General features: G+C 37.0%; 1 protein-coding gene across 3 annotated transcripts in view; it reads right to left on the reverse strand.

The window, feature by feature from the left end:
- The window catches only part of LOC145660682 (uncharacterized), a 154,400-nt gene that overhangs the window by 17,832 nt on the left and 120,836 nt on the right, over window positions 1-15,732 (reverse strand). For all 3 annotated transcript variants that reach the window (XM_081726022.1, XM_081726021.1, XM_081726023.1), the window contains one exon: window positions 6,498-6,657. In XM_081726022.1, the coding sequence (XP_081582148.1) occupies window positions 6,498-6,657 (160 nt within the window). The remainder of the gene's footprint in view (window positions 1-6,497; window positions 6,658-15,732) is intronic.

Consider the following 15,732-nt stretch of genomic DNA (forward strand, 5'->3'; position numbering starts at 1 on the left):
AGACTAACTTCCAGTTTTGTACTTTGTGTGCATTCTTCAAAACATGAAATGATTCCAAAAAAATTTCTATCTATCTTTAAAATTATTTCTTTGTTGGGTCTTTTACGCCTAATCTCCTGATTATTTTTGAAAGTTTGCAACTGAATTTTTAAATAGGGTCAAAGAAACATTTTATTCTTTTCTAAACGATCATGTCAGGTCTAAGTTTTTTTCCCTTTCTATCTTGCCAATAATTTTGAACTTTTGTCGGCGCTTCTATGCCTGTTGAAATATGAACAATGTTCCAGGAATTTTTGTCAAAAGAGTTGGTCCACTCATTGTGCAGAAGCTCAACTAAGGCCGGAACTTGTTCTTCGTCTTTAGATATACGAGTCTTCTGAAGATCCGGATGCTGGTATTTCTTTTGTGGAACGATCTCTACAAATTCTCGCATCTTCCCAAGTGCTGAAGCTCGATATTCTGCGGCTGAGTAGTATTTACTGACTACTCCAAGCTTTAAAACTAAATCCTTTTGTCCTACTTGCTGTCTATGTATCTTTATTTACTGTCTTCTCTAAAGCCTGATCAATCGGAATTCGTGCAAATGGATTCTTTGATTTAAATTGGACAGAAGACTCTCCAGACGTAAACTTAAAAATGGAAGGTAGATTTTAATTTAACGACTCTTTCAGCAGCGAGGCTATGAGATGGGACTTACTGATTAACGTGGAATCCGAACCACATGAGCTCCCGCCGGGACAAATATGGAAGGATTTGTATTTTAGAGTTGGGATACTTCAACCTGGCATAGTTTATTTTACCTAAAGCAAAACACCATGGGATCATTTCTTGTAAACACGAAAGGTAGAGTCAAATGAACTTCCCTATCAGCTCGAATCAAGCCCAACAGTAACTCCACTAAATCTATGTAGAACATCCAGAAAGACGAAAGTGCTCCATTTTCATGTCTCAAATGATTCAGACAGCCTACGAAAAGAATAAATATTTATTTGATTTTATCTTTCCATACAATGTTTCAAAGTTTTGAGGTATGTTTGCGGCAAATGAACAAAATAACTCATTTAATAACGTTTAACTGTAAAAGGAAGCTGAATATTTTCGACTTTCAAATGATCCAAAAGCTCATTCCAAATTATTCTCATTATGTTTGTGCAGGGGCGGATAGATACTGCAAATGGAGCCCGGGAGCACTGTAGTACAGGGGGCCTCCGATTCCCCGCAACACATTTCAAGGGCCCTTGGCATTCAGAAAGAAATGTAATGGTCAATGGTCAATTATTAATTCTGTTGGAAGCTGTCATACCAAATGGAGCACGGGAATTAAATATAGTATGATTCCACCACTGGGCGTCGTTAATTATTGGCAGGGGGCCTACCGGGATTTACCCGGTATCCCGGTGGCCTGTCCACCCCTGTATTAGCGGAGTCTTACAGCACGATTGTATTTCTTTCAGTCTAAAACTTGATAAATGCAGACAATTGTAACTATTTCTGATTTTATCAGGGTGGATTGATTTAAATCAGTCTGATTTAAATCACGATTTTAATCAAGATTTAAATCACTTGATTTTTTAAATAAAAATCGCTGATTTAAATCAAATTCCGAAATGAATTAATTTAAAGTGAAAGTAAGTAAAATCAGTTTCTCTTCTGTTATTTCGATTATGGAAGATAATAATCATAATACAATGAGACTCAATGTATGTAAACACAGTATGAAAACAAAAAAAAAAAAAAAAAAAATGAAATCTTTAAGTTTTACGTCCCACGGTTATGCCGGTTAGGCTAAAGGAGACGGTGATGGTGAGAGATGAGTGAAATGGTGGAATGAAGAAAGTGGGAGGAAACGGGAGAACCCCGAGAAAACCCACGAGCACGGTGTTTGTCCACCACAAAGTTCACTTGGCGGGGGCTGGGATCGAACCCGGGACCCCAAGCACCAGAGGTGAACGCTCTACCACTGAGCCACCGCGCCCCCCAGTATGAAAACGAGTATCATGTAGAGAACTATCAGGGAAAATCCCGTTTGAACGGGTTACGGGTGAACCCTGCTTCCTTCTCTTTGTAACAAAGGCTTTTAAAATTTCTATTCCAACGGGGAAATCACCATGGACATTTAAGATGAAGACTCTTTTGTGTCCACGTCTATTTGTTTGTTTCCAGATAATAGAAGCGTATTTAGAGGGGTCCGATCCCCTCTCCGAAACAAACAAAAAAAAAAAAAAAAAAAATAGATTTTAAAATTTTGGGCGAAATTTATGTACTAAATACATAGAAGTTCCTCGGGATTGTAATACGAGAAATTTATGGATGCGTTAAAATATCGAATAATACTTATGATAAAATGGATACTTGACCCCATTGCAGAACATGCCGCGATCTGCGATGTGATCGCAGAAAATTTGCCGCGCCTGTGCAGGAAAAAATGTCAGAGGAAATAAAATAGCCAACAGAAGAATATAAAAACGTGCCTGCTATCTATAGATGTCTTAAATGCACGGACAACTCGCATTTGAACTGTTTTGCACGTCACATAAAGTATATTTTTAACAATCATAAGTGTTCTTTCTTCTGGAACTGATCATCTTGATTTTTTTATTTTGGAATTCCTGCAGGAAATTCGTGTTATTATTCAGTTCAAAATCTCTTATCGTCGCGAATTGTGTCGAGGAATTTGAAGCTTTAAAATATACAAAACGATAATTATGCCTGTTGTGCTGTATGGTTGTGAAACATGGTCGCTTACACTGAGGAAAGAATGCAGATTGAAAGTTAGAATAAAATCCTGAAACGAATATTCGGAACCAAAAGGAACGGAAATGAGGAATGACGAAAACTTCATGATGAAGAACTGCATAATTTATACCATTCACCAAACATTGTTAGGGTCATCAAATCTTGGACGCTCAGGTGGGCAGGACATGTAGCGAGAATGGAAGAAAGTAGGAACATATTCAAAGTTTTAACTGGAAGTCCAATCGGAAAACGACCATTAGGAAGACCTAGGCACAGATGGGAGGACAATATTAAGATGGATCTCGCAGAAATAACAATACAAAATAGAAACTGGATTCAGTTAACTAAGGATAGAAGTCAGGAGAGCTTTTGTGAACATGGCATTGAACCTCCGGGTTCCATAGGTCATAGAGTGAGTGAGTTAATTTTAGGCGAAATTTATGTGCTTTATATGTATTTCGTGCTGCTAGCTAGTTCCAATTGTTTAAAAATATGCCCCTGCCAAATATCAGTAACTTTCGTGAAAAGAAAAGTATCATGTTGATATACATTGCTGTACTTTTTCCTTAATGCTTAAGAAACATTGTTTGGGATTGAAATAGGTTAACGATTGGGAATTAATTCAAAATTAAAACCCAATACTTTCACTTAAATGACATAATTAACATTTAATACTAATTCCTAATGTTTTTTCTTCAGTTCGCGACTTGTATTATACGAAGAAAAAGATTTGATTTAAATCAAAAAAATCGATTTAAATAAAAAAAAAAAAAATTAACAAAAATGATTTTTTTGAAAAAAATCATGATTTTTTTCCACCCTGGATTTTATTGCTAAGTCCAGAATGAAGTCCAGCATTACCAAGTAACTTCCCAATAATAGAAAGTAGGTTACAAACGAGTGAAAAGGTCCCATCAATACGAAAATACTGTCAATTTCATGGGATGTGTCCATTTAATTCCTGTTGCTTATGAAAATTGGCCTGATCTACAACAACAACAGTTTCCAAATTTAGGCTTGACTTTATTTGATTGCGCTCAGTCCCTATTTCATTAACTGTTGACTTATCAGTTTGCTTGGTGATTTATGAAAGGTAAATAAGCTACTGAATTTGATTTAACTTCAATATTGTTAATGACAAGTATATTAAATTCTGTTCAACTGTCTGATTTCCAGAGTTGCAATGCCGACTTAGAACCCAAAGTAAAATTTTCCGTTTAGATTCCGAAAACAAGCTAAGGCAATCAGGAATTGGCTACATTATAATCTTAGGAGGCTCAATCTTCTTACCTGCAATATATTCTGATTAAAGGTGAATGAACTACAGCGTTTATTTTCTTATTATCACTGAATACAGGTTTCAGAAGTAAACACGAGCCTGACACTTTCTGAATTATAATGCTATTAACTCGGTGAGACGTTCTTTTTCCTGCTCCACTAAGTGTCTCCTCATTCCTATTGATGTTATCAAAGGCAACGACAGTCGGAAAACCCTTAATGAATACCGCTAGGGACAGGGATTTGATTGTCTTGAACTGAAGCAATGTTTGCATGCATAATGAAGTGTATTTCAAGTAGTTTCGAGTAACTACAACCATGACCATTCGATTCAAAAGTAAAATTAGTTCGTCATTACCATCATATTTAGGAGTTAAAATGTTACCACGAAAAACTGCATAAATTGCATAAACTCCATAAACATTCGCCAACAGCTCACAGTGTGCGAGTATTTATAGAAACATTCCACTTCACTATTTACACTGAATTGCAGTGCTGCCGCTCGCACCTTTGCACATTCACATTTTGATATTTCTGATTGCATTATTGTTAGAATGTTCACAAATACATCAAACAAAAGCTAATTAATGTCTCTTTTCTTTTACTCGAAGTATTTTTTCATAAGATCTTTTGTTCTCACAATCAGTATAGATTAAATGAAACCTAAAGCGCTTCGAAATTCATTTTTTGTTATTTACCTCACATATCGTGAAAGATACAGCAAAAATTATGAGAACATTTGTTGCAAATATAATGAGCTGTCGTTTTTTATATATTTTTTTTTATTTTTTTAAGCGTTATTAGGAGCCAAGATATTGCCAGTTTTATAATTCGACTTTGGCGCCATCTTTGATTAGACGCCATATTGAAAACCTACCGTTCTGAGACGGCCATCATAGTTTTTCGTGGTCCTCAGGCACCAAAACAATTGTGGTTTGAAGGAAATCTGGTACCCCTAAATTATACTCACCTTACCTATACTGGCCCATGACTATAATCACTACTCTTCCAGGTCAGATCGCGATTTTAATGTTACCAAGAGTAACTGAGTTCGACGCTTATTCGGCATTCTTTTTCCAAGGACTTGGAAGTAGTAAACAATTAAATATTAAACGCGAATGATTGTGGACTTTAAGGTCAGAATTCAGAATGAAACTTCCAAAGCTGAAGTAAATACGGCGCATGACAGTCCCCACATAAGGAGACACTGGTATCGCAAATATACTAAAACTCAATCAAGAAAAGATTGGAGATTTTCGACAATATTCCACGAACAAAATAGTAGTACTATTACTAGTAATAATCATCTGTTTCACGTAATATGTAATGCAGACACAAAGGTAACACCGTTTCATCTAGCCAGGACGGAGTTCATTACAAATTATTAATCAGATGAACAAAAACAGCAAAACAATTTCACGAAATCCTTACGATTCACTTACAAGTAATCAATACAATCAAATGCTTGGCACAAGAAGACTGGAATAATTTCTGAAATAACAGGTTTTATGATCGTCATCCAGGACAAAGTGATACCAACCGAAACTATTGTAAATATAGATTAAAACAAGAAATACTCGATGAAAAATGCAGAAAATGTGGGCACACATCAGAAAAACAATTGAACACATCACAGGCTCATACCGCATAACGGTTCCCACGGACTACCTGAAAAAACACAAACGTGGCAAAAAATCACACTCCACTTTCCATACTACACAATACAATCGCCTGAAACTAATCTCCGATTCCAAAGCATACTACAAATATCAGTAAAATCCAATTCTTGAAAACGATAAACACAAATTACTGGAATAAGTTAAGCGCCGAAATCGAAAAATCAGAACGAATGTAAGGATACGTGCAAACAGACCGGGCACGACAATCATAAATAAAATGGACCAGAAAGTACCTCACAGAAGAAACAGCAGCGCCACTCAGAACATACGTACAATATTTAGAAAAAAATAGCAAAGACTAGGCAGACGAAATCAAAAAGATATTGAGAAATAGGAAAGTTACACTAACACCATCATTATCAAAGCTACAGCTGTTGTTCCTAAAAACAGTATGACATAACTGGAACATCAAAAAATCTTCCAACAAACAATTATAAAAATCTGTAATTCTTGTCACCTACTATAAGGAAGTTCTTTGCAGAAGAACTCTTCCAATAATCTACACTTGCTACAGGCGCCAACCATCATATTACGTTCAAATCGGATTAAATCAATATAATAATAATAATAATAATAATAATAATAATAATAATAATAATAATAATAATAATAATAATAATAATAATAATAATAATAATAATAAATAAATAATTACTGTTTAGAAAGAAAAGATACTTGTGAGTAATTATTCTGACATTAACAAAAGTGTCCATTACAATGCGTTACTAAATATATTCCATGTATTATTTAAAAACAAATAGTAAAACTTCTTCCAAATTGTTGAAACAATTCGAAAAACCTTACCTCCAATAGTTTTATTTACAGAATACACCATAGCTGTAGGTGGAAACGTAGGAATAGGCACTTTGATAGTTTTTATTTCTGGTTTGTTCTGAATTCCATTTCCATCTTTCTTTTTACTACTAATGTAAGACTTAACTTTCTGCTGAAGATCCATTGGAAGCTGAAAATTGTAACAGAATTATATACTATACAGATATATCATCAAAATCAAAAAAATGTGTCAAATTACATATCAAACAAATTACATATAAAATTGTTTCATAAATGATGCTTTGGGTTGCAAAATTCTCTTTCTTAAAATCTCTCGATTTTATTTCCAGTTACGTAAGCTGATCAATAAAGACTGGCCATCAGTGTTTATAAGGTGACTGCAACAGCAATGCACAGAAAACGAAACACGTCTGTGTAGTGGGAGAAGTGACGAATAGATCGAGCAAGCCTGAAGAACATGACGTCAGCAATGAGACTTTGGCAGCCGTTCAAGCACACGTGTTTCAAATTCGCATATGGCAACATGAAAGAGACACGCGAAGAACAGTATAGTGCACAAATTCTGTTTTCGCTGAGTCCAAGCAGCAAAGTTCTGTGTGAAAGTTTTCTTCATCACCAACACCCAAGAAACCGAGAGTAGTTGCTTCTGCTAACAAAGTTATAGTCATCTCATTTTTCGTTATTTAAGGCATGGTGTAAAAAAAATGTTGTCCCATTACACACAACTGTCACGGAAGTGTATTATAAGGGTGTATAGCAAACCCTCCAAGGTAACATTCATCGTAAACTGTCACATTTGAAAGAAACAGGATGGAAACTCTACGCCACATACTGCCAATGTTGTTATTGACTATCTTGCAAAAAGTAACGTTCCGTGTGTACCCCATCTTCCATATAGCCCTGATTTAGCCCCTTGTGATTTCTTTCTTTTTCTAATTTTAAAGAAACACCTCTGGGAACGGAGTTTCGCATCTTCAGGGGCAGTGGTGAAAGCTGCAGAGACGATTTTGAAGAATCTGTCCAAAAATGGCTTCTAGCATGTCTTTCATGAGTGGCAAAAACGTTGGGACAAGTGCAATACAAGGGGACTATTTTGAAAAAGACCATCAACATTTGGAGAATTAGTACAGGTAATTATGTTTTATTCATTTATGATAATTCTTTATTGAAAAGCCCTCGTACATTAGAATATCGCAAGGATTAGTCGAGGACATTAACACTTATAAATCTAAAAATTATTTATCATTTCTTTAGTCCGAAGACTCGGTGGCAATTGAAAACACACGGAGAAACCTCCTTGCTTTGTGTATTTATAGTTTCGTTTTAAGCTCTGCACTACGTGCTATAAACAAAGATAGCACAAAAAATATGGACGCTAGTGTAGCGTCCAGATTTTTCTATATTATTCCTTCTTAATAATGTATTTTATATCTTACTTTTTTATATATATAAACCCGCATTAAGATTCCTTTGTTCTACATATTTACGAGGGCTGTCCAGAAGTAACAGAAGTTTTGAAAAGTAACAGAATGAACAAAACCAAATACTATTATATACATTTGAAAGGTACACTCTTAAGCTATTTTCCACACAATCACCATGCAAATTAAGGCACTTCTCATACCGTGGCACAAGGTTTTCAATACAGACGCGGTGGAAATGTGCCGTCTGCGATTTCAACCACTGGTTTACACCGGCATGCGTTTCGGCGTCAGTATCAAAGTATTGTGTACTGAGCCATGTCTTCATCGCTGGGAAGAGATTATCGTCGCTCGGTGCCAATCCGGGCTGTATGATGGGTGATCAAACACCTTGCATCCAAAACCATCCAAGAGCTCTCAGGTACGCTTGGTCGTGTTGTGAAAAAACACCTTCGCGCTAAGTTTTCCCCCGACGCTTGTTTTGAATCGCGTGCCTTAACTTTTTCAGTGTTTCACAAAACAAACAAAAACTTAGTCACAGAACGGACCTCACAAGAGGCGGGATTTTCTATTGCAGCACACACTGTAACACGTCACAGAAAACACAGTAAGATCGTCACGGTCCTCATGCTACCACAGCTGGATACGTACTGTGTGTGGCAACGTTCTGACACCAACATGGCGACTCTAGCCCCGCCCACTGCCGCGATAAGTCATAACGTCTAGTACTCTTTGGATAGCCCTCGTATATAGTATATTTGCATTGGTTACAGCAGAGGAATCAAAGCATTGCCATAAGAAAGCTTAACATTATTACTTTGCGCATATCACACAATATCATTTCTAAATTCTGCTGAAGCTTTCGTTCATTAATGGATTGTCATCACACCACATTGGTCTCTGTTATTCTGATTTTCATACGTCCGCGATGAAATTGGTTTGTTTTACATAGAAAATAGTGAACTTCTACATCTCATTCAAATTGAATATTCCGTTACTACCGACCAAATATATGTTAGTGATTGGGGTTCTGGCTTCATGATCAGAAGGTCCGGGTTCGAGTTCAGTTGCTAGCAACCCGGACTGAGGATTTTTACACTTATTCCTCAGTTCCACCAGGCGAGTGCTGAAATGGTACGTTTACATATAGGTTCTGGCTAACTTCCTCCCATATACTATTCCGCTGTGTTGTTTGATTCGTAAATTGTTAAGTTATTGCAAGGTACATTGGCCACGAATGCTGTATTTGGATTTTTAATATACAGGGTGTTTCATAAATGTGCCACAATATTTTGGCAACAGTCTCCTCACATTAAAATAAGAAAAAAGTTCATATGAATTTGTGGTCAGAAGTGCATAGTTTCGTAGTTATGGGGTGTCGAAAACCTAAAAAAACTTAAATGTCTATAGTTCCACTACTATAAGACCGATGTAGTCGGGTCAAGCCATCACTTAAGAACTAGTATGTGAGCTATCCAAATATTCATCTTTCAGAACCTCCAGTATTTGCATAATCATTTTCAGAGAGGCTGTTAGGGAGTACTTGATCACTCTCCACCTACCTCTCTAAAAATTGATGTACAAGTACTGGAGCACTCTTAAACATGGATATTTGGATAGTTCACGTACCAGTTTCTCAGTGATGTCTTGATCCGACTACGATAGGTCCCATAGTAGTGGACTTCTAAACATGAACTTCTAATGTTCTCCACTTATTTCACGTTTTCGACACCCTATAACTACGAAACTATGCATTTCCGACCACAGGTTCATAAGAACTTTGTTTCTTATTTTGATGTGAAGAATCTGTCCCCAAATTATTGTGACACACTTATGTAACACCCTGTATATATATATATATATATATATATATATATATATATATATATATATATATATATATATCGCCAAATGAAGTCCTCTGCATGGTTTCTTATACTTAGAAAACCCAGATTTGTCTTCTCACACAAATCAATAATTACGACTTATTTTATTGTAATTTAGTATCGAGTATTGTCTACTTTTTTTAAAAAAATGTTCCACGATTATGCACCGAGGCTAAGGGAAACAGTGACGATAGTATATATATATATATAAATGTGGAATCAAGAAGGGGAGAGGAAACGGAACCCATGAAAACCCACGTGCACGATGTTTGTCGACCACAAAGCACAAAGTCCACTTGGCGCGAGCTGAGGGTCGAACTAGGGATCCCACGCCAGAGGTGAACCCTCTAGTACTGGACCACCGCTGGTTCCTTAAGACTTTTACCTTTACTTGTTGAAGGAAGTGCCAAATACCATGAGGCAACTTTACACTGAAATACTAAACAATCAACTTCAACAAAAGTAGGAAATGAAGTGGAACGATCTCGCCCAGAACATATTTTTCAAGTCACCACCCTAAAATTCCGTGTAATGAAACAGGAAAAATTTGAGCCAGGATAGGCGCCACCGGATTTGAAACTTGGATCTCTCGATTACAAAGCAAAAATACTAAACACTGACCTACTGATGGTGATCAGAAAAATGGAAACACCTGAACGAAATTGCAACTTACCAGATTAATATGGTGTCGGGCCATCTTTCGCCTTCAGAACAGCCTTGATGCGACGTGGGATGGAGGCATGTGGATGGTAGCAAGTGGAATTTTACACCATTCCTCGTGCAGGGCATCGGCCAGTTCTGTGAGAGAGGATGGAGGTGGAAATCGTCGCCGGAGTCGTGTTTCCAAGACGAACCACAGATGTTCAATTATGTTGAGATCTGGGGATTGGGCGGACCAGGGAAGATGTTGAACTTCATCCCGATGTTCCTCAAACCACGCTGCAACAACGCCAGCTGTGTGAATGGGTACATTATCATTCTGGAAGATGGCGTCATTGTCCGGGAACAACATCCGGACCATAGGATGCAAGTGGTCTCCTAAAATTGCGACATAATCGTTGGCAGTGATTCGTCCGCTAAGTGTGACCACAGGACCCAATGAAAACCATGATATTGCGGCCCACAGCATCACCGAGCCGCCGCCATGTTTCACAGTTGGGCGGAGACACTGCAGATCATAAGCTTCTTTGGGCGTTCTCCACACGGTCCGTGGTTGGGAAGAGGGTGAAGGATGACTCATCCGACCATATCACACGTTTCCAGTCCTCATCGGTCCAAGTTGCATGGTCGCGGCACCATTTGCGGCGTGCGAAAGCGTTATGGTCCCTGATGAGCGGTTTGGCCCGTGCAACACGACCCCGTAAGTTCATGTCATGTAATTCGCGGCGGACTGTGATTGTCGAAACAGGGTGGGGGAGGTGCTGATTGAGTTCCTCCGTCACTTGTTCCGCAGTGGCACGACGGTTTTGCGTGATAATGAGCTTTAATACCCGGCGTGACCTGTCACTCATGATTTTCTTCCGCCCACTGTTCCGCTTCCCCGATGTGGTTTTCCCGTGTGTTGTGTAGGCCGTCATCACCTTCAACACTGTCCCACGCGACACACCTAACACAGTAGCCACTGCCGTCGCACTCACTCCACATAACCGCGCACCAACAATTTGCCCTCTCTGAAAATCTGAGAGGTCTCCCATTTTACACTACCTCCGTCTGCTGCAGCCACTGGACACTGCTGTTCCACTGCGCCTGACGTAGTATGGAGACCGACCTAACACACCACCACCAGCGGTCCGGCGCTGCGGGCGCCACGACACCACTCTCAACCCATACATCTGACGTGTTGCCAACTACAGGTGTTTCCATTTTTCTGATCCATATATATAAGCCAAACGAAGTCCTCTGCATGGTTTCTTACATTGAAAAAACCCAGATTTGTCTTCTTACACAAATCAATAATTACGACTTATTTTATTCTAATTTAGTATCGAGTATTGTCTACTTTTTTTAAAGAAATGTTCCACGATTATCCACCGAGGCTAAGGGAAACAGTGATGATGGTTAAAAAAAATAAAATGGTGAAATAAAGAAGGTGAGAGTAAACGGAAGAACCCCAAGAAAACCCATGTGCCCGATGTTTGTCAGCCACAAAGTCCACTTCGCGCGAGCTGGGGGTCGAACCAGGGTTCCCACGCCAGAGGTGAACCCTCTAGTACTGGACCACCGCTGGTTCCTTAAGACTTTTACCTTTACTTGTTGAAGGAAGTGCCAAATACCATGAGGCAACTTTACACTGGAATCCTAAACAATCAACTTCAACAAAAGTAGGAAATGAACTGGAACAATTTCGCCCAGAATATATTTTTCAAATCACCATCCTAAAATTTCGTCTAGTGGAACTGAGGAAAAATTTGAATCAGGATAGCCGCCACTGGATTTGAAACCTGGATCTCTCGAGTACAAAGCAGAAACTGGTAACCACGAACCTACATCCGCTCGGTACTTAATAGAACATTTTCCTAAGAATCTGCTCAACTTTTTAAAATTCATACCAAGTAATTTGCACTCATAAAGTCTGATCCCACTACAGAGACATAGTCCGTCTGTTCTACAGATTTTCCGGGTCCTGCGATTCTTTCCAGTATTCTTGCTGGTTTTATTTCTTTTCTCTGCACTTCGACAAAAGAAAAAAAAAAAGAAAGAAACCATATATAGCAATATATTTACTTTCTATTAACAAATGACAACAATTTCGCTCTAAGTTTTCTTTATTTAATTGTTGTGTCGTTGCTACGATGTAAGTTACAACGTTCAATATGAATTTTTAAAGGTTATACATACATATTTAAAGCGTACACACACTACACTCATAAAATCTTGTACGTAAAAGTTTTAAGTTTGTAATTCTTCTCACTCTCCGGATTAACTTGATATGCTAAAGAGGTAAGTTTTACTTAATAACATAATTATTACATACATAATCAAACTGGCCGTCACGAGTTTTTCACAATGTACTCCAGTCTCCGTCTTACGGAGTAGTAATGGCGTACGGGTGCAAAGATGTAAGATCAAATTATGCACATGCTACTATATTTTCGATAGTCGCTTGGCTGGTTCGTTTGATTAGAATTTAGCGTTCCTTTCAATACAGACGCTATATGAGACGTAAACTTACAGCTTAATTTAGTATCCGCACCACATGAGCTCCCATCGAGAATCGAATTCGGGCCTCACTAACCATGTAGCCAAGAGGGAGCTCTATTAGTATTAGAATTTGCCGGTTTCTCTCAGATATTCAGAGATGCACATTAATTCGGTGCCTTGCCAACTTTATTTCGAAACTCTTTTTTAGTTTAAAAATATGTTATATTATATTATATATATATATATATATATATATATATATATATATATATATATATATATATATATATATATATATATATATATATATATATATATATAGAGAGAGAGAGAGAGAGAGTCTCTAAAACTCGGCACTCAATAACTCTGCCACAGCCTGGTCATTGCCGGGTATTTTTTTAGGTCTGTCTTATCAGGCAAATTATTGTACAGTGTGTATAAATTAATTTTCATTTTCATGTAGCTATAGTAAAGGCTCTATAAAGTACGTATGTACTTTTCCTTTGTTTAAGGGTAATTGAGCAGTTTATTCTCTGTTATATTCTCAAGCCACCAATACATACAAGTACAGTACTGTATTTTCTGAGGAAACACTCCTACTTTTTCTTTTTTAACCCCATTCCTGTTTAAGGGTAATTGGAGTAGTTTATTCTCTGTTATATTCTCAAGCAACCAATACATACAAGTACAGTACTGTATTTTCTGAGGAAACACTCCTACTTTTTCTTTTTTAACCCCATTCCTGTTTAAGGGTAATTGCAGTAGTTTATTCTCTGTTATATTCTCAAGCAACCAATACATACAAGTACAGTACTGTATTTTCTGAGGAAACACTCCTACTTTTTCTTTTTTTAACCCCATTCCTGTTTAAGGGTAATTGAAGTAGTTTATTCTCTGTTATATTCTCAAGCAACCAATACATACAAGTACAGTACTGTATTTTCTGAGGAAACACTCCTACTTTTTCTTTTTTTAACCCCATTCCTGTTTAAGGGTAATTGCAGTAGTTTATTCTCTGTTATATTCTCAAGCAACCAATACATACAAGTACAGTACTGTATTTTCTGAGGAAACACTCCTACTTTTTCTTTTTTTAACCCCATTCCTGTTTAAGGGTAATTGCAGTAGTTTATTCTCTGTTATATTCTCAAGCAACCAATACATACAAGTACAGTACTGTATTTTCTGAGGAAACACTCCTACTTTTTCTTTTTTTAACCCCATTCCTGTTTAAGGGTAATTGGAGTAGTTTATTCTCTGTTATATTCTCAAGCAACCAATACATACAAGTACAGTACTGTATTTTCTGAGGAAACACTCCTACTTTTTCTTTTTTTAACCCCATTCCTGTTTAAGGGTAATTGCAGTAGTTTATTCTCTGTTATATTCTCAAGCAACCAATACATACAAGTACAGTACTGTATTTTCTGAGGAAACACTCCTATTTTTTCTTTTTTTAACCCCATTCCTGTTTAAGGGTAATTGCAGTAGTTTATTCTCTGTTATATTCTCAAGCAACCAATACATACAAGTACAGTACTGTATTTTCTGAGGAAACACTCCTACTTTTTCTTTTTTTAACCCCATTCCTGTTTAAGGGTAATTGAAGTAGTTTATTCTCTGTTATATTCTCAAGCAACCAATACATACAAGTACAGTACTGTATTTTCTGAGGAAACACTCCTACTTTTTCTTTTTTAACCCCATTCCTGTTTAAGGGTAATTGGAGTAGTTTATTCTCTGTTATATTCTCAAGCAACCAATACATACAAGTAGAGTACTGTATTTTCTGAGGAAACACTCCTACTTTTTCTTTTTTAACCCCATTCCTGTTTAAGGGTAATTGGAGTAGTTTATTCTCTGTTATATTCTCAAGCAACCAATACATACAAGTACAGTACTGTATTTTCTGAGGAAACACTCCTACTTTTTCTTTTTTTAACCCCATTCCTGTTTAAGGGTAATTGGAGTAGTTTATTCTCTGTTATATTCTCAAGCAACCAATACATACAAGTACAGTACTGTATTTTCTGAGGAAACACTCCTACTTTTTCTTTTTTTAACCCCATTCCTGTTTAAGGGTAATTGCAGTAGTTTATTCTCTGTTATATTCTCAAGCAACCAATACATACAAGTACAGTACTGTATTTTCTGAGGAAACACTCCTACTTTTTCTTTTTTAACCCCATTCCTGTTTAAGGGTAATTGAAGTAGTTTATTCTCTGTTATATTCTCAAGCAACCAATACATACAAGTACAGTACTGTATTTTCTGAGGAAACACTCCTACTTTTTCTTTTTTTAACCCCATTCCTGTTTAAGGGTAATAGAAGTAGTTTATTCTCTGTTATATTCTCAAGCAACCAATACATACAAGTACAGTACTGTATTTTCTGAGGAAACACTCCTATTTTTTCTTTTTTTAACCCCATTCCTGTTTAAGGGTAATTGCAGTAGTTTATTCTCTGTTATATTCTCAAGCAACCAATACATACAAGTACAGTACTGTATTTTCTGAGGAAACACTCCTACTTTTTCTTTTTTTAACCCCATTCCTGTTTAAGGGTAATTGAAGTAGTTTATTCTCTGTTATATTCTCAAGCAACCAATACATACAAGTACAGTACTGTATTTTCTGAGGAAACACTCCTACTTTTTCTTTTTTAACCCCATTCCTGTTTAAGGGTAATTGGAGTAGTTTATTCTCTGTTATATTCTCAAGCAACCAATACATACAAGTAGAGTACTGTATTTTCTGAGGAAACACTCCTACTTTTTCTTTTTTAACCCCATTCCT

The sequence above is a fragment of the Thermobia domestica genome, chromosome 9 (genome assembly GCF_964235325.1).
Source record: "Thermobia domestica chromosome 9, izTheDome1.hap1.1, whole genome shotgun sequence".
Taxonomy (NCBI): Eukaryota; Metazoa; Arthropoda; class Insecta; order Zygentoma; family Lepismatidae; genus Thermobia; species Thermobia domestica.